Source organism: Onychomys torridus, chromosome 1 (genome assembly GCF_903995425.1).
Source record: "Onychomys torridus chromosome 1, mOncTor1.1, whole genome shotgun sequence".
In the NCBI taxonomy this organism is placed as follows: Eukaryota; Metazoa; Chordata; class Mammalia; order Rodentia; family Cricetidae; genus Onychomys; species Onychomys torridus.
The window spans coordinates 58,633,815-58,653,418 of NC_050443.1; the positions used below are offsets into that span (position 1 = coordinate 58,633,815).

A 19,604-nucleotide genomic window follows, 5' to 3' on the forward strand; every position below is an offset into this window, starting at 1 on the left:
CATCAAACCTGGCATTGCCACCATCTCTATGAGAAGCCCATATTTAGCAGGCTTTGCATGATCTGCCTGCTCCCTTGTTCTCCAGACAGGATGGACTGCCTTCAGCTCCTCAGAGTTCTCTTTATTCCTATTGGTCCTTCTACCTAAAATAACACCCATCTCACCTGATCTCTCTGTGTGGCTAACATCTGCTCATTTTCCAGGTTTCAGCTTAGCTGTCTCTTCATCTGGAAGATGTGCCCTACCCCAGAATGAGGACCTTCGTAAGGAATCCCTTCCACCTTGCCCTGCTCTCCTCAGCCTGTGTGTGATACCCATCTCCTAAGATAAAAAGGAAACCACCTCCTGTTTAACAGGAAAAGCCCTTTGAGGCTTCCCCACCCTTCCCACAGGACTCCCAACTAAATTACTGACGAAGGAGACATTAGCCCAGAGGAGCTGTCTGGCTTCCCTCTGGGATGCATACGGGATCCAGCTTTGGTCTCCAACTGGAGATGTGCATTTCCAGGCTAGAACACTCCTCCCCATGGGAACAGCCCTCAAGCAGCACCCACTGCCAGCCTGGCCCTGGCTTCCCAGTGTCAGAGCGTACCAATGGGCTCCCAGAACACCAGTGTATGTTGGGCTTGGGGTCTGGCAGGTGTTCTCAATGCTTTCAGAATTTTGTCAGAATGGATCCCAGCTCAGCCACCTTACAGATGGGCGAATTTGAGCAGAGTTGCCTTCCTCAGCTTATCTGCAAGTCAGAGTCAGGGAGAGTCACATAAAGGAGCCTCTCCTAACCCAGCTCAACCACAAGCTGTCCTGTCTGTCACGTGGGAGGACTCCTGAGGAAAGGGGCCAAGCCAGGCTGTGTCTGAGAACGTGAAACACATTCATCATACATCCTGGAGATTCCCATGCCTGGGGAATGACCTGGGAGAAACAAAAAACAGATGTTCACCAAAAGGCTCACGCAAGAATATTCACAGTGGATCTAGCCACAAGTCCAAATCTAGGAGCAGCCCACGGGTTCCAAAATCAGAACAGATAAACTCAGGTTGGTCACACAGTATAATACTACATAGCCATAAAAAGCAATCCAATACTGTTATCTACAGCACGTGGGTGAATCTCAACACCATATTCTTGCTAAATGTGAAGTACGTGATTCTACCTATATGAAGCTGTGGGTCAGACATAAGTAATCTATTGCTGACAAGTTAAAAATAGTGGTCACCTCTGAGAAGCTGGTGACAGAGACAGACTTGGGAGGGACATGAAGGAACTTTCTGGGGGGTTAGTAATGTCCTTGATCTGGATGGATGTGGGTTCCACCAACACTATTGGGCTCTAGTTAAATGACATATACATGCTCAGATATTTAGGCAGCATTCACTGGATTAGAGGTATGTCCCGCCAGAGCTGGCACTCATATCATTAAGTCTAGGAGAAGCCCAAGTTCACTGGGCTTTACACGATATGCCCGTTCCCTCCTTCTCGGGCCACAGACACACAAGAGGAGACCATGCACTGGGCAGGTATGGTGGTGCACGCCTTTAATCCCAGCACTCAGGAGGCAGAGGCAGGAGGATCTATGAGTTTGAGACCAGCCTGGTCTAGAGCAAGTTCCAGGACAGCCAGAGCTATGCAGAGAAACCTGCCTGGAAAAACAAGAGAGAGAGAGAGAGGAGAAGACAATATTATGGTGACTATCTACAAGTAAAGGACAGAAACCTGGAAAGGAAATGGCCCTGCTGATACCTTGATCTTGGACGTCTGGCCTCCAGAACCATGGGAAAACACATTTCTGTCATTTAACTTACTTAGGCAGTAGAACTCTGTGCTGTCAGCAATAACTGATTTCAATATTACTTTTGTTTTAAATTTCAAATGCAATGGGTGTAATATTTTCATTGCTTAGAGGTTCTACGGTTTTATTTTAATAGATATGCAAAAGAAAAGATTATACATTGAAAGCATTACCTGCCTATCACCTAGAACATTGCCATTTGTTGGGTGCTAGGAAAAAAATAAGATAAAATAAGCATAATGAAAAGCCAGGCTTTTCAGCATAAAAGCAATCTCAGTTACTCAAGAGGCTAAGCAAGAAGATTCCAGGTTCAAGGCCAGCCTCACAGTGTGAATTACAGGCTAGCGTAGACAACTTAGTGAGACCTGGTTCCAAAATAAAAAGTGAAAAGTGGGCTTGAGGTAGCGTGCTTGCCTAGCATGCTGAAAACCCTAGCTTCCCAGCACCACAAAATTAGAAGAAAACATTGCAAAATAACTTTCAGACCCTGAATATACCCTGCTTTCCTCTCTTTCTCTGGAAGCTGTGAAACTATTTTATCCTGAGTTAGTGAGTGCATCCTTTTGCCATGTGACTGTGATCCTAAGCAGTAGCACATTGTAGATGTTAGTTATCATCTTTCATAGCGTGTCTTAGGTAGGGTAACTATTGCTATGATGAAACACCATAACCAAAAGCAAGTTGAGGAGAAGGGTATTTCTTTGGCTTACATCCACATCACTGCTCATCACTAGAGGAAGTCAGGACAGGAATTCAAACAGGGCAGGATCCTGGAGGCAGGAGCTGATGCAGGGGCTATGGAGGGGAACTGCTTACTGGTTTGTTTCCCATGGCTTGCTCAGCCTGCTTTTTTTATAGAACCCAGGACCACTTGCCCAGGGGTGGCCCCACCCACAATGGGCTGGACCCTCCCCCATTAATCACTACACTAATTAAGAAAATGCCCTACAGGCTTATCAACAGCCTGATCTTATTGAGGCATTTTCTCAGTCAAGGTTCCCTCCTTTCCAATGCCTCCAGCTTGTGTCAAGTTGGCATAAAACCAGCCAGCACACATAGACAGTAGGTAGTGGTTTTTAACCAGCATTGTTTGTGAAAGAGTGCTGTGTTACTCTATGGACAATGACGTTTTCTCTTTACTATGGAAGTCCATCATTTCACTGTGACATCCTTCACATCTGGATTCAAATGTCACTCGGTGATGTCTTGGCTTGTTTGCCACCACTTTGCTTCACATTTGCTGCTACAATCAATGTGGGAGCACAGGTTCTACAATGAGCCTGGCTCTGAACCTCCACAGCCATTCACACCTGTAGCCTTCTGGCAATGTGGGTCTCTCTTGGTCCCTACTTTCTCATCTGTAATGTGAGAACAATCCTCACGTGAGTGGTTACGACGTTGATTAAGTGAGCTACTACATGAACCGTGCCAGGTGCACAGAAAGCAGTCAACAAACAGCAGCTGTTCTTACTCTGTGCTCCGGGGACCGGAGGGAAAAACTAACCCACAAGCAGGGTCTGGAGAACAAAGAGATTCTTGAAGGTGAGACTAGAGTGATGGGAAGAGCCCGGAGAGCAGAAGGAAGGCCAGAGACCCGATTAGTCAAGAGAAGCATCCAGACCCAAAGACTTTGGGTAGAAAATGTTTGAGAATAGAGGAGGAATGGTCAGGTTGGTCAAGCACTCTAAGGATTCCCATGAAAGGATCATGGTAGGCAAACACCAGAAAGATGTGCTCAAACCCAAAAGACTCCAAATGCAGACTGAACTCCAGTCTTTATCTTAGGGACAATTTGGAGTCAACAAAGTCCCTTGAACTGCAGTTACACAGTGACTTGCCCTGCTTCTCAAATGCAGAGGGGCATTCTGTAAAATGCAGTGATTCTTTTATCCCTTAGGTCTAAGGTAGTTCAGGTCAAGTGCTGCCCTGTGGAGAAAGGTGAGTGAATGTGGGCTGAGGTCAAGATGGAGCCAGGTACAATGTTCAGGGTGCAAGAGAAAGGAAAAGAAGTAGAAGGAACCTGGCATCATATCAAGTCCTGTCAGGATGTGTTGGGAAGTAGGCTGATGTTCTTTGAAGAGGGAGGCATTAAGACTTCTAACAGTTTGAAAAACTATTCACAAAAGTCTTAGGTAAAATGCAATCCCACCATTGAGCCACTCTGGAATGTACAGCTTGAGAGCCATGTGAGTGAACAGTCACAGTCCAAGTGGGGCCATGGCCCAGCAGCCTGTGCTCCCCCACAATGCAAACTCTCAGGCCAGCAGCTAATGTTTGGAATTAGAAGCTACACGCATATGTACAAGGATGTGCATGTGTACACACACACACACACACACACACACACACACACACACACACACACACTCAAACCTAATCTAAAAATGTAAAGTATAAAATGCTCCAAAATCTTAAACTTTTTGAGCACCAGCCTGACACCAGCTGTGGAAAATTCTGCAAGATGAAACTTTGGGCCGTGAACAAAATTATTAAAAATGTAGTATAAATAACCCTCAAGCTATGTGTCATAGGCATATATGAAACATAAATGTATTTCATGTTCAGACTTGAGTCTCAGCCCCGGGATATCTTGTTATAGAAATGCAAATATTCCAAAATCTGAAAGCAGCCTGAGATCCAAAGCACTTGTGATCCCAAGCTATTCAGAGGAGGGGTGCATGGCAGTAATAACACCTGTCTCAGGAGGCTCTGGTGGTCATGGAAAGGGCTTGAACTAAGAGGACCCTTGACCTTAGAACTGCTCATGGTACATGGTCACTGTCACTATGCACAAATTCAAGTTTTCCTAGAAGATCTTTCCAGTAAGTGGAGAGTAGAGCTGAAGACCCACGGAAGTATGGAAAGCAATGAAAATGGTACACTTAACATCCAGGAACAGGCTCATGAACCATCATCACCAGCCTGAGAAGTCTTCTGGAGAGCTTGGAGACATGCAGTGAGCCTGCTCTAGTCTGTAGGTCTTTACTCCTCAGAGCCCACGACAGGGACAGAGCAGGAGCCATGTCAACATCATCAGTCCCATGATCCCCTGGGTAGACAAGGATGTGTGACAGAGGGTGCTAGAGTGGAGCCTGACACAGTGGCCTAGCCTGTACCAAGGACAGAAGTTGGACTGGTGGGCCTGCAGTCACAGCCCTGGCATGGGGCTCTGGGATCAAGAAAGACTAGACAGTTATTTACATGAGGATGGGAAATTAGTCCACAGATAATCTTACATAGAGGTCGCCCATTCCCCTGGAACTAAGATGCAGAGGACAGTGGGCACTGGTCAGGTTCATTCAGGCTACAGAATGTACCTGGATGCTGGAAGAGGAAGCTGAAGTCCTATTCTTCAACAGCACATGAGACCCATCTCTTACTCCCTCCTTATTCCCCTCCCACCCAGGCTCACCTCCACCCATCTGGTTTTCAGATTCCATACACCCTCTGATGGAATTTCCTTCAGGAACTTGGCCCTGGGGGTCAGAGAGGATGTGCTGTGCCACCTCTGGCCATCTCCTATCCTCTAAGATAGATCCTGAGTGGTAGGGTACAGGCATCAAGGCAAGGGACCTAGAGAGTTGATACTCAATCCCGCACATCCTAAAATTACAGGGACAATTCAGACTATGTCTGTTCATCCCTTGCATTGCTTCCCCATGGCTTCCACAGAAACAGCTGGCCATCACAGGGCCTCAAATAGCCCCATGATGAGTAAATACCCAGAAGACAAGCGAATAAACAGGCACCAGGGACATCCGTACACTGGAGAGCACACAGGTCTTTGCGTCATTTCCCCTGTCTCCTTCTAGATTCCTGGGATTTGCCTTCTAAGCAAACCTCTTGTCTCTAGACCTTTGTTTCACATATACAGAGTGACACAGTAGAAATGGAACTCATCTTCCTTGTCTTCCTAAAATGCCATGGGGCTTCTGTAACAGTGGGACCAGTGGACCAACTTAACAGCCAAGAGGTCCCAACCTGGTATCTCACGACACTCAAAGACCAGAGGCAAATAAGTGGAGAATGTCAAAATCTCCATTTAGGAACATTATACCCTCATGCCCTCTCTACCTCATGGAATGCATACTTACACACACACACACACACACACACACACACACACACACACACTTTCCTTTGAACTTTTCATTGGATGAGATCCTCTTTCTGAAGAGCCACAGATCATCTATCTAATTTTAAGATCCAAGAGGGAAAAATAATGCTTATTTTTCTCAAAGTTGCACTTCAGGGCTTTGCATCCTGTCAGGCCTATGACTGGTGCCAGGGGCCGGGGTGACAAATAGTGGACTCCCTCCTTTCTGTTTCCTGCAACTGGGAGAGCAGAGATGGCTCTCTTGGCACAACTGTCCACTCTTCCTCCATAGCCCAGTTGCTAGGAGGCTGTGGACAAGGAGGTCAGGGCCAGGTACCTGGGTACCACACAGTCCATGCCCAGCCCCACCTCAGTGTTCACAGTGGGCCCAAGTGTCAACATCAGGCTCCATTAGCTGTGTCTGCTGTGTACTTTGAAAACTGTCCTTGGGGAAATGATCTCTATCCCGTCAACATCTACCCAAAGGACAAAAGCCAGAAGCCTCCATAGAGCACAGGGACCTTCCATGAGAGAAAGAGAGCTACAGCCTGGGACCCTTGATCCTAAAACCCAGACACTTCCAGATAATCCTCCTTTTACTCCTAGGGACTATGGGGGTCTCTCACTTCTCTACCATGCTACTCTCTCCTGAATGCATTTGAGACAACCAACGTGTCTGCCAAGGGAATATAACTCCTTCTCCCCCATAGCCTTGCCCCTCCCCCCTTCCCTCATGTTATTTCCCACTCAGTGTCTTCTTGCCACATTTGTTAAAGTGACTGCCACTTAAGAGGTGGCAGGGAGTCAGAAACACAATCTGGAGCAAAGCTGATATTAAATAACTTCCTGAGCCTGCATGCCTGCCAACATTCCCTCCTGGGTCTCAGGTGCATACATAAAGAGGTGAAGAGGGGGGAGAATCCAGAGACACCCCAGTTTCAGCCTCAGGGCCATTCCTTTACTAAGTGCAGGCCCTACCTTCTCCAGGCTGTATGCATCACCTGCAGAGCCTGAGGTTTGGCTGTTATCAATACACAGTTTTTATTGACCCCATTTCACCCCATACACACACCAAGCAAAGGATATACAGACAGCCTGGAAGCACCTTCTAGCCAACCAGACCAGCCCCCATTTTCCAGATAGATTCACTGACCACAGGATCTCCAATCTCTTAGCCAAAGTCAACCAGACATATTAAAGCTCCTGAAAAATATGAACACTCACTATCGAGAGGTCGGGGGGGGGGGGGAAGAGGGAGGGAGGGAAAGAGAGAGGGGGAGAGGAGAGAGAGAGAGAGAGAGAGAGAGAGAGAGAGAGAGAGAGCCCTAGGAAATACCAAGAAAGGTCTGATCATTAGGTGTCAGGATTGATCGGTGACAAGAAAATTAGCCCAGTTGTGACTTCTTCCTAAAGGTCCAGGCAAGAAACACCACTAACAGCTGTTGGCATGCTACTAATATCCTCAGCAAATCACCCACAGAACCCGGTAATTAAAGCAGTACAAATCCCAATGATGGATCCTCTGGATCCCATATCACCACACAATCCAATACCTACCCAATACTTGCTGTTCTCCATTCCAGCCACTGGGTAGCGCTGTTTCCCCCAGTGAATTAGAATCACAGAATATTTATGAAAGAGGGGGTAAAATGACCCCATCAGGCCCACAGGATTTCTGGGTTATGACCTAACTTCATCCTTCTTCCAGAAAAAGGCAGGCCAGTCACTGAGAATTCACCGAGTTCCAGACTTTCCACACATCGTGCAATTTAATTCCTGCGGCAGCTGCTCCCAAGCACACCTTCCGATAACACCTTACCTTTCACGTGGAAAAAAAAAAAAAGGTACACAAAGAAGCTAACTAACTTTACTCATCATTTAAACAAGCAAAGAGAGCACAAATTGGAACCTTTAGCTTGACACCAAATTTAGTGATCTTTTTGCACTGCACAAATAGACCTCCCTTGAGACCTCTGTTAGTGCAGTGACCTGTGGTTAAATTAAGCTGATTGGTCATGACCTCAGAGCTGCTGGTATCTGGGAAGAGCCCAGGTGCAGCGCAGACGTTTCTCAAAGGAGCAATCACAATAGACTACATAGCACCTACACAGCAGAAATCGTGGTCTAGTGCCCTCTTGTGGCTCAACATGGAACTGGAGCGAATATACTTGATGGATATGGTTGGGATTTAGAGTTGCTCCTACCACATTGAAGATCTAAACTCTTCCTAGTAGAGCATGTCCTAAAGCCCCCTGTGGCTGGCAAGGTGATTTCATTACAGTAATCAAAAGGGAATCCATAAGTGAATGCCAAATGATATAGGGCAAGAATTTCAATAAAGCCATGTGGGACATATGTGCCAGAGGCTTGGTACTCCTAACTTAATCTGGTGGACAATTTCTATCATCCAAACTCTTGGTCTAGAGATGGAGAAGGCAGGCAGGGAAAAGTCTGTGCCTGGAGAACTCTGACACTCGATAGGTCAGATAGGTGTCATATCAGTAGGAACCATATTCTCCTCGTCCTGGTGACAGACACAAGCTTCAGCTACTTTGACCCCTTCCTAAAATGTACACCATGGTGGCTCTCCTACTGCCCCCTGCAGCCATTTACACATGCTGGCTACCCTCAACATCCTTTAACCCATGTTTCTCAGAGTCCCCAAAATGTCACTGCTCCTACAAGCTTCCACTGTTCCACATGCCAGTCAGCCTCTGGGACTCCAGCCTGTGAAAGGTACCTCATAATCCAACTGGCCTAACTTTTAGCTAAGGACACAGTCTCAGGACACCTGAGTGACTTACCTGGGTCCAAAGGCAACACAGGGGAAAGTCCACTGAGCAAAGTCCCTAATCTCCTGGAGCTGCCCATCAGGGGAAAAGAACAGCTGAAAAGCTGGGGGCATGGGAACCCTTCAAACTGAACCCCAAAGAGAAGATGAATCTGTTCTGGAATGTAAAAATGAACAGGATGTGGGAAATACCAGAAGTAGGAAGAACAGATGAAGGGCATGAAAATATCCTTGCTTGTGAAGATGCCGCTCTGGAAATGCTATGCTGGAAGAGGAAGAAAATGAGAGAGAAGAAAAGGCATGTGGAGCCGTACCCACCCCGTGTACGTTCTCACGGCAATCTTACAGCCACTCTGGGCTCTTTTGATTAGCACCACTTTCATATGAGGAAACCGAGGGTCAAAAAAAATTTTTAAATAGCTAGTCCAGGTCACCACTGATAAGTGGCAAGGTCACAATCAGGAGCTTCATTTTGTAACTGCCATCCATACACAGCTGTTCGGCAAAGGACGCCAGCTAGGTTAGCATGTTATAAATGCTCACCCCTTTCCTGCTTTTCAGTGGCTCTGCCTTGGGGGTTAAAAAAACAGCCAAAAAAAAGTTGCTGGGCAAAGATGGGTCACAAGAAAGAGGGCCTTTTCTGTATCCCTGAGTCAGGCAGCTATGGGCTGGCCTTTGGGACAGAGACAGGCCCTGGACCCGCAAGCTCAGCACAGAGCAGACAATCTAGCTTCTAGAGCCAGGGAAAAGGTCCACTGACAGACTTGTGAGCACAGGAAACCAAGCATCCTGCTCAAATACAGGACTGCCTGGAACAGAGAAGGACCAGTGGGTCTCACTCACAGTAGGCAAACACTAACAGGGGGTGTTTTCATACCCACTCCTGTATCCAGAAAAAGGTCCAGAGGGGTTCACAGACAACTCCGAGCTCCCATCTCTGGAAAATGCCAGAGAGAGTATCATGTTTACTGAGCACCAACTTGGCATTTGGGAATTGCCAAATTCAAGCTGGAGGGCAGGGAAGGGTGAATGCTATGCTCACACTCAGGCCAGTAGATCAAGAGCGCCTGAGGGAAGGGGTGTGGGAAGCTCACTTCTTCCAAGACACTGACTCTTGTGTCTCTGCCAACTTTCTGTGTCCCCATCAAGCCCGGGATTTTCCTGGGCAGGAACATATGTCCCTTTAGTTCATTTCCATCGCCCAAGCAAAAACTATGCTCCCTGCTGCTGCTGCTTCTGACACTAGATAATGTGGGAAGAGGATGTTCCTTCTAGCCTAGGCTCCCTACAGCCTCCTCCCAGGGAACTTGTAACTCCTGGGCCAAAATACCCAGATTGGGAGCCTCACATCTTTGGACCACACAGATAGAGCAAGAATAGGGTGGGCTAAACAGAGAAGCCCTCCCAGCCAGAAGCTCACCCCTGACTCCTGGCAGGCTCCAAAAGCCCAGGCTGGCAATGCACTGGCCACCACCATCCCAGCTCCAGCTCTCTCTGGGTGAAATCACCAGCCAAGGATCGACGCGTGCATCATGCTGCCCTCTGGTGGCCATGAGGAGTCTACACACAGAGACAATCTCGGCAAAGCAGGAAGCCGGCGGCTTTAACGTTTGTTTACAGAAACCTCAGACGTGATGTGCAGGGAGCACCCAGAAGAGGCACTTGTGCGTGTACAAAGACGCCCCCAGATACGCAAGCACAGCACAATGTACTGCTACACGCAGCCGGCATTAGGACTTCGAGTCTAAAACTGCTCCCTGCCTTTCTCCCGCTCCAGGGAAACTCAGGCTCTTTCCTGCCTCTGCAATCCCTGAGCCTCTCTCTGGTGCAGACATCAACCCGCAAGAGGAGGAGACCAATGGGCTGCAAGGCCCAGCATCCCTGTCTGCTTTGTGCTCCTAGCTCACTGGGCTGCAGCATATATCTGTCTGCCAAGTTCTTCTTCTGAAAAATTGGATTTAGTCCAAATTATTCCCCACCTCCTTTTCCCTGATTTATGGTTCAAAGTCTTGATCTTCTCCCTAATTCAAATCCCCCCAAGTCATCTAGAAATGGAAACAACCAGCAGGGCACTAGTCTGATCATAGAGCCTGTGAAGGAGGTCAGTCATGGTATCCATTTAATGATGCCCAGTGACCTTGTGGGAAAGAGAGTTAGATGACCCCCCTGCAAGGGTAGCAACTGAGGCCAGAGACAGATTCATACAAGCAAGAGGCAACCGCAAGAGTTTGCCTAGCAATGCTTTTGCAGGACCCTCCAGCTTGTCTCCATGGGGACAGTGGTAGTCATCTCTCTCGGTCATGGCTTTTTCCTATGGGGGACAGATGCCACATCTATGAACAAGAACGGTGGAGAGTCCAGTAAGAGGAAGGGGCTGGAGGGAGTAAAGACTCATGGAAGCAGCAAGATGAAGGCCCAGGAACACCTGGAATTCTCCCTTCAGGAATGACACTCCCAACATCAGTTTTCCAACCTAGCTGACCAGTCCTTCAGATTCCCCACCAAACACCTTCTGCTTGCCTCCAAAGACAGCTCTGGTAACCCAAAACTCTGACTAGGAGAAGTTACTCAGCCCTCTCTTCCCCTAGCCAGGCTCTCTCTGTCCATGAGCATCTTTTGTTTGAGCTGAGGACTGAACCCAGGGCCTTGTGCTTGCTAAGCAACCACTCTACCACTGAGCTAAATCCCCAACCCTCATGAGCATCTTGAATATTGTCCTGATGATAGGCTTCAACTCAGACAGGGGATGACTACTGTCCAGCAAGCAGCTTCCTGAATCCCTTCCAGCCTCAGTTTGTCCCCTGGGCTACTGTGGCATTTGGTAGACCTCAGAGGCCAAAACAATGTGGGTAAGCCAAGGATGCCTGGAAGAAGGGTGGGTCAGGACACAACCTCCAGGGAGGGCAGTACTTTGGGAACAGACCAGGAGAAACTAAAGCCTCTGTTTCCATTATTAGAGTTCTGTCTGGGGCTCTGTTGTTCTCTCCGGGGCTTTGCTGCTCAAGCACCATCCTCACCATATTCCACTGGTCTTCCCTGCAGTACCAGCCAGGACAGTTCTCACCCAGGGAACTAGAAGGCTGTGAAATAAAGCCTTGAGGATCTCCTTGACCTCCACGTCAATCCTCTTATTGTATTATTAATTTGTCACAACAGTAATGTATGGACATATGTGTGTTTGTATATCTATGATGTAATCACATACATATATGTATATGTGTCATACAGAAGAATATAGACAATAAACTTAATATTTAAATGCCAGCCTGCTTAAACACGTACTGGCTATGTGAAAATGAGGTCCTTCTTTAGACTCGGTTTTCCCATCTATAAACAGACCTGATGTAGATTTAATTCACAGGGTTGGGACACAGTAAGTGTTGAATAAATGGTAACTATAATCAGTGATCAAGTATGTAACACTGTGGTCAGTTACTGAACACTCAGTAAGAGCTGGCTCTTGTTAGTGGTGGTACACTGACAACTTTCTCGTCATCAGGCTGTGACACAGGACACTGAGTTTTAACAGTTCTGTCCTAGGTTAATTTTTATTATCTTAATCTTGGGAAATTGAGGCCCAGGGGAGCAAAGGGATTTGTCCAGAACTAGAGAGAAGCCAAGCAGAACAGTGGGAAAGAGAAGTTGTTCAGACCTCCATGTCTGACGATGCCTGCTTGGAGTTAGAATCCTGAATCTTCAACCACCCTACACCAGGCCCTTGGTGGTGGAGGAAGCCAGGCAAGGGCACCAGAGACAGGAGTCAAGGCCAGGGAAAAAGACTCCCAAACCTGCTGAGAGCCCTGTACCCCAGCCATCCATGTAAATAGCTCAGCGGAGCCCTCCTTGAGTTTGTTTCTAATTGGCGTGGGCTGCAGGCAGCAAGGAGCCCAAGGGCTGCCAGCTTCACATAGTTGCTGTCTCTGGGGACCCTGAATTTGGAAACACTGCCCCAGAGGGAGACATAGGCATGGAGGAGGGTCTGGCTTTGACAAAGTCCCCCAAACAAGAGACAAGGTAGTACAAGGAGGCACTTGGGAGCATCACTGGGAAAAGACATGTCCCTCACATTCTGGGAAACTCAGCTGAGTCCCTGGTTCTCAAGCCCATGAACCCCTGGGAACATGAAGAAGGCCTGCTTACAACCTTCTAGGCCCCTCAGCTTCGAGTTCTGCAGAGCCTTGCCTCACACTCAAGAGGAGCAGAAACGAAACTCTGGGGCTCCCCCGGGGAGGACTCTAAAAATCTCTCACTAGAGGGGACCACTTGAGTTCTCCCTCTTGACAGCCATCAGTAAGAAGCCTGTCCCATGCCCAGCCATCAGAAAGTGTTTATACTTTCCAAAGCAGAGGCCAGAATATGGCTCAGAAGATGACCATGGACTCTGGCTGAGCCATCCCAGCAGATCACCGACAGATCTGGGTGACATAATCTCCATCAGCCAGATGCATGCCACTCAGCTACCCTCTTCAAGTCCCTCAGGGCAGAGTGGTTCTGTAATGCTGCTCTTGGGTCAAAAGAGCTTTCTGGAGGAAAATCCTCTGCATTTCCCTTTAGAGAAATGGGCATAGGATGCCCAGCTAAAGGTTCAGCCCGAGGGCAATGGAGCCATTTGAACCAGGCTGGCAGTGGAGGTGCACTGAGCAACAGCTGTGGCATCTTCCAACATCTCTGGTTGTTTCCATTGGGAACTCCATGGTAACTCAATCACCTAAGACTCTGGTTCTGCCCTTGTTTTTGTTGGATGGATCTGTACAATGGGAATGATCAGCCCTGCTTCTATAACTCAGATAGCTCTCGCCAAACAAGCCGACAACAGCAAACTGGGGCCTCTGATAAAAACGGCTAGTGGGGACTCTTCATGAAGAGGAGGGCATCATTTCACTGCACAGGGCATCATTTAAGTGATGGGAAGGGTGTTCAGCATTGGGAATGGAGATAGGGAGCTGAGGACCCCTGCGCACACTGAGCCGGGTCCTATCTTACATCCCATCTATCCACACCAGTTAACAAACCCCTTCATCAAAGCACCAAGTGGAAGAGCCAAATCACCTCTCCTATCCAAGTCCTCTCCAACTCTGAGCCCTCCACTCACATCAAGGGCACCATGTTATTCTGATTATGCATGATTTAGCAATAAAAAATTTATCTTGCAACCCCCCAAACACTCATATTTATTAAATTATTATATGCTTAGATATCTCCAATCCATGCATTAAATATTAAATACCTCCTGTTGTAGGCAAAAATAATTTGAGATAGACGTCCTAATATTTTCCCACACACAATGGCAGCCTCTCTCCAACAAAAGGATGACATCTTTGCAAGGACGTCTCTTCTAGGCCCGAGCCCAGGGGTGGGAATGGGAGTCATAGAGTCAGTTGCCCAACCTCTGAGGAAAGACCAGGGACCCCTAAAGCAGTCTGAAGTATGTGGCATTTGGTCTAGGGAGCTGATGACAAAGTGTGTCCTGTGTCACAAATTCTGGCACATTCTGGGTAACCTGACTTTTCTAGAAGTGGGAAAGGAAGGTGGGGAATAACAGTGGCTCACAGCCAGTGCGAACTTGCCTATGCCCTCCTCTTGGTGGTATCACAGAGTCACTACAGTCCTACATGAGGGATCCTTAAAACAGGCCTGGTTAAGCCTCCTGGGAGATGTTTCCTGGCGCTGAGATGGCAGATGTCCAAGTTGGAAGGGACACTCTGACCCATGGCCTGGATTCATAGTTAGATTTACAGGCTCTGAGTGACTGCAGCCCTCCAGGACATCTCAAGGCAGATGGGGAAAAGCCAGGTCATAACTCACCACGTCCTGGTCTTTTCTTACTCCTAGCCTGTCACTGTCCCCAAAGGCACATGATTCCTGCAAGAGCCACTTCATGGATGGCTGAGATGGGAACCCCAGGTCACAGTGGAAATGTCACGACCCTAATGGTAGGGGCTGTACACAGAAAGGGACATAGATACTCACATCCCACATGCCCAAGACTCATCTGGAGTGGGGCCATCGTCCTTTCCAGACATGAAGGGTCAGCTGGCAGAGTCTGGCAGGGCCAGGATCAGGGTTTTAAGGCAAAGAGAGCAGCTGGAACCCTGCAGGACCCTAAGGAATCTCCAAGACATCAGCTCAGCCCTCCTGGGACCACCACACAAGTACTCTTAAAGCCACAGCCAGGGTTCCACTGGATTTGCCCAAACTACCGTGTCCTCAGCTTCCAGGTAGCCTCAGAACTGATGTCCTTGGCCCCAGGGGGTACTATGAAAGCTTAGCCTGCTTGGCATACTGGAGCTGAGGATTCTAGGTCATGGGAAATGCTGACACCCACCAACAGCCTGACCTCAGTATGAAATCCTACCACCAACGAAGCCCAGAGCTCCAGCTTCCGTCCTGGAAATCACTCTATAACTCTTCCCTTTCAAATCACACCTCCAAGGCCTGCTTCAACTCTGCCTATCTCTCTCAGGCTTACCCCTAGTCCTGGGGCTCTGAACATTTTGCCCATCTACTGGGGCCTTGGAGCCTTTAGGGCCTGCTTCAGACTTTAGGATTCCAGTTCTCACTGGCCTTTGTTAAGGCTGGGTCACCAACCTCAGTCCTTAATACTAAGGAGCTTAAAAAGAAGAGCCCCCAGATGACCCTTTGGTCAGCAGAGAGTCTCCAAGAGAAAGGGAAATCCAGGACCTAAAACCCTTCCAAACACCTGGAACCCTGTGGCAGTTTAGACAAACATACAAATGGCGGTTCAGTGTGCCAGCCAAGAGTCCGCGGTCTTCGCAAGCCCAGGCAACCAATCCCAAGGACGTCTGACCCAACAATGCCACTCTCTCTACCTCCATCTTCTTTCAACCATTCAAAGGCTGCGCTATCCCCAACCAAGGCAATCCTGTAGGCCTGGCCTAAGGAGGCAGCCTCGGCAACCCACCATCTTGGCCACCACCCTCCCTCCTGCCTTTGTGTCGTCAGAGCCTGATTGGGTGTGGCTGCCCCTGGACCCCTCTGGATAAGTCTGTGGTGTATTAAGAGCTACAGCAGCAAAAAGACTGCCCTTCTGAAGAGAAAGGGAACAGAAGGGAGGAAGGGGTCTGGGGGGAGGGGGTTCTTTGGAGCAGCTGGACTATGACAGGATGGAGGCATCTTCTTCCCTGGCACCTTGCAGCTGATTTCCTCCTCCTATTAACAAGATGGTCAAGGGGGTAGGGTCTCTTCTACCCAAAGCTCTGGATGGGTACTGCCACCACTCTGATGGGCACCGCAAGAGAATTAGGACTACAAGAAAACAAACCCTGTCTGTCTGAAAACTCAGTACAAAGAGTTCACTATCTGAGGAAGGCTACCTTAGAACAGCCTGAGAAGTTGTCTGTCTATGCCCAGAATCTGTCCAGCTTCATGCCATCACCCAGAGCTCCAAGCTAACAGGGGGTGCCCTTCCTGACCCTGTATCTCTAGAAACATATATCTGAAGGACACCTTCCCAGGCCACACTAAGGTTGGGCCCTCCCCTGCCATGTGCTTCTCTCTGTCTTCAAGCACACACACGCCCCTTCCAGTAGGCCTTGGATTGGGGGCCTGGGATATATGTTGGGCACACCAGTATTCGGTGCTAGAATCAGTTCATAGGCCTGGGAATGAGTACCTTTTCCCTTAATCTTCCATTTCTTAAGGAGTAAGATGGGAACAAGGGCATGTTTGTTCCTGGATGAACATGACTCTTCTCCCACCTCGAGGCTCTCTGCCTCTGGACTGGGAGTCTGGGTCCTTGAGTTTAGTCAATACCTGACACACACATAATAGGACACTAGGGGAAAGATGGGGTGAGAAGGGGTCATCCAACCCCTGACCTCTGACCTCCCTTACCACTCACTCTGTGGTGTCCGGTGGATTTAGCAGAGTCCTGATGGCCAGCTAGAGTCCAGCACCACACAGAGGGGCTCCTCATCCTGCTCCTCTCACCACAGACACTTTCCTGGGAGCCCAACGGGAGCAAGAGGCCACCTGTGTCCCCTCCTGCCACCCATGTCTCCAGGAAAAGCCAATCCCACCCTCCCCTACGGAACTGCCTCCCCAAGCCTCCTTCTTAGAGGTGTGACACCTCTGTGTGACCATAAAGAGCCTATGTGATTGTGATCAACCCTGCCTCCCTGAGGGTTCCCAGAGATATACACATCCTCAGAGCTGAGAACAAACCAGCCACTGCTCACCGGCTCCCAAACTCTCCAACCCTTAGCACATCCAATTACCTGAAAATCCCAATGCCCAGCTTCCGAGCACAAGCCACTAAGCTCCCTCCATCCATCCCTCCACCCAGGGGCCCCCAGAGGGTGCACTTCCAGGTCCCAGCTTCCCTGACAATCCCCCTCCAGACCTTGCCCCAGGCATCCTCTGAGATGTTGGACATCCCTGGTCCTCCTCTCCCTTCCCCTTGCCCCTTGTCTGTCTACCTGGTCATCCTTGGCCAGGCTGGAGGTGGTAAGGAGTGAAAAGCAGAGCTAAGATGTGGGTCAGGCTTGTCTCCTGGACCAGGAGTCAGGGACATCTCCTGGGGCTGTCCACCTCCCTCAAAGTGTAAGCTGGAAGAACCCAAGCTGTCTCCCTTAAGAAGGCTGGTGGGCTCTGGAGGGAGCAAGACTGCATATCCTTCAGGCTTTGTAGCGCTGAGGCAATGGCTGGAGCAAAGAGAAGGTGGACACTGAGAGGGCAGTGTCCATAGCACACGGGGTCCCTTCTTACTCTCGTCTGTCCCCAAGGCAAAGAGCTCAGCTAAATGCCTCCCCCGGAGCCTGGCCACCATCCTACCTATCCCTTAGGAGCCCTGGGGCGAAAAGCAATGAGGTGTCCTCTGAACATCCCAGGACCATCCACACCCTTGGGGGAGGGGTGGGGGTAAGGGCAGCAGGGTAGGAGGGGTGGTGGTCACCTGGCTGAGGGATGCAAGAAAGGCTGTGCAGGCTCCCTGTGCCTGAGCTCTTCCGTTCTCTCCCTCTCAGGCCTCTGGCCCCTCTCCCTACCAAAGAAATACAAGAAAAGAGCAGGCCGCCACCGCCACCGCAGGTCCCACTCACACGGGGCAAACCAGGCAAACACCAGGCAGAGTTCAATTCTTGAAATAAACAGAACCGCAGAATTGAGGAAGAAATCCCCTTCCCAAAACACGGGTCCTCCTCTCTTCTTCCTCCAGCAGCCTGTCTCAGAATTATCCTGGGCAGTTACAGAAGCCCAAGCCAGGAAAGGGTCTGTAGGCGCCCAGATGCAGATGAGGGTGGGAAAGGGGGGGATGTCTCGGAAATGCCCAAAATGGGGTTGAAGAGGGCGGCGGGAGGCGGGGGGGGGGGGGGGGGGGGAGGCGAGAAAAGCAAAGAGGTAGACGTCCATGACGGCCTGAACACGTCCAAAGTCTCCTCGGGAGCAACCAGCTCCCAACTTGTTTACTTATTGGCATGTTTTGCTGTCTCCAAAAAGAAAGAGTTTAAAAAAAAAAAAAAAAATCTCGATTGATTCTCAAGCAGTCCCTATCTGTCACCTTCCCTCCTCAGCTCAGCACTGCCTCTGCCACCGCCTGTCAGGAAACCGAGCCGCCTCTACTTTATTCCACTTGAGCGTGGCCAAACTGTTGCTATTTAGTGGGGGGCAAAGAACCCAATTCGCACCCTCGAAACGAGCCGGGCCGGCAAGAGGGTGGAGGCAGGGACAGGAGCTGGGCCCTGGGTGCCCTCCACGGGAAGGGTCCTCTCCAGGGAGAGGTACCCACCAGCATCATCCGATCACGCCTGGCTAGGGCAGGAGTCACCTGGAACACGCAGCCCTACAGCATCTCCCGAGCCAGGGCGAGCCTGACGCGCGCCGGGCAGGCTGCGAGCAGAGGCGAGCTGGGGAGCGCAGGGCCGGTTCCCCGGCCGCGGGCGGGCAAGAGGGAGACGCGGAGCTGGGGCGTGGAGTGGAGGGGGGGTGCGGGCTGGGCAGCGGCCGCCTGACTTACATGGAAGTGATATTCCTTGAGATGTCCGTGATGTTGATGCTGGCGTTCCCATTGCTGTTCCCTGAATCCTGCCCTTCCAGGAGGGGGAAGAGGTTCCCATCGTCCGGCCGCCGGCAATTGATCTCAGTCTTGCTGCAGACACAATTTGCAGGGCAAGCCAGCACCGAGCCCACATAGTCCAGCCAGACGCTTCCCAGCAAGAAAATCCGCCAGAAACTACACTTGGCTGGGCAAAGAGAGACATCCATCTCCGATCGCTGCTTCTAAAAAAGAGGAGGAGGAGGAGGAGAGGAGAGGGGGGTGGGGTGGGGGGAGTGGGGAGAGCAGGGGGGGGAAGGAAACAAAGACGACGAGGGAGGGGGGAAGGGGGAGGGGGGCCTCTGCCTTTGAAACGCCGAGCGATCAGATGCAAAATCCTTCAGCGTCGGAAACCATCGCGGCCGCCGCCGCCGCCGCCGGGTGGGAGCCGCGGGGAGCGCCTAGTGGCGCGGTCTGCCGGGCATGGTGGCCGGCTCGGCGCTCGGCTTCTTGCGGGGTCCAGGAGCTCTGGGAATGAGGCGCGCTCTCCGACTCCGAGACTTTGCAGGGTTGCAACAACGGACGGTGGGAAGGCAAAAATAATAATAATAATAATAAAAGGGGAAAAAATGGTGCTAAAGTCACCAAGTCCCACCTCCTGGGCAGAATTAAAACGGACACACCTGCAAAACACACTCGCACACACTCACATACACACGCGCGGAGCTGGAGGGAGGGAGAAGGAGGAAGATGCAGTCAGAGCTGCAGCAGCCGCCGCGAATGGCTCGCTACGCGCCTGCAGAAATGTACAAGTGCTCCGAGCCTTACGAAACGCACGGGTTATCGGAGCGTCTTCCTCGGCTCCCTCCCTCCCTCCCTCCTCCCCTCCCTCCTCCCCTCCCTCCTCTCGGCCTCCTCCCCCGCCCCCCGCCCG

At 50.1% G+C, this 19,604-nt stretch overlaps 1 protein-coding gene across 5 annotated transcripts in view; it reads right to left on the reverse strand.

Moving 5' to 3' along the window:
• Positions 1–18,958, reverse strand: part of Ntrk3 (neurotrophic receptor tyrosine kinase 3) — a 354,645-nt gene extending 335,687 nt beyond the window's left edge. For all 5 annotated transcript variants that reach the window (XM_036185374.1, XM_036185365.1, XM_036185355.1 and 2 more), the window contains exon 1: positions 18,653–18,958. In XM_036185374.1, coding sequence (XP_036041267.1) covers positions 18,653–18,900 — 248 coding nt within the window. In that variant the 5' untranslated portion in view covers positions 18,901–18,958. The remainder of the gene's footprint in view (positions 1–18,652) is intronic.
• Between the last annotated feature and the right edge of the window lie 646 nt (positions 18,959–19,604).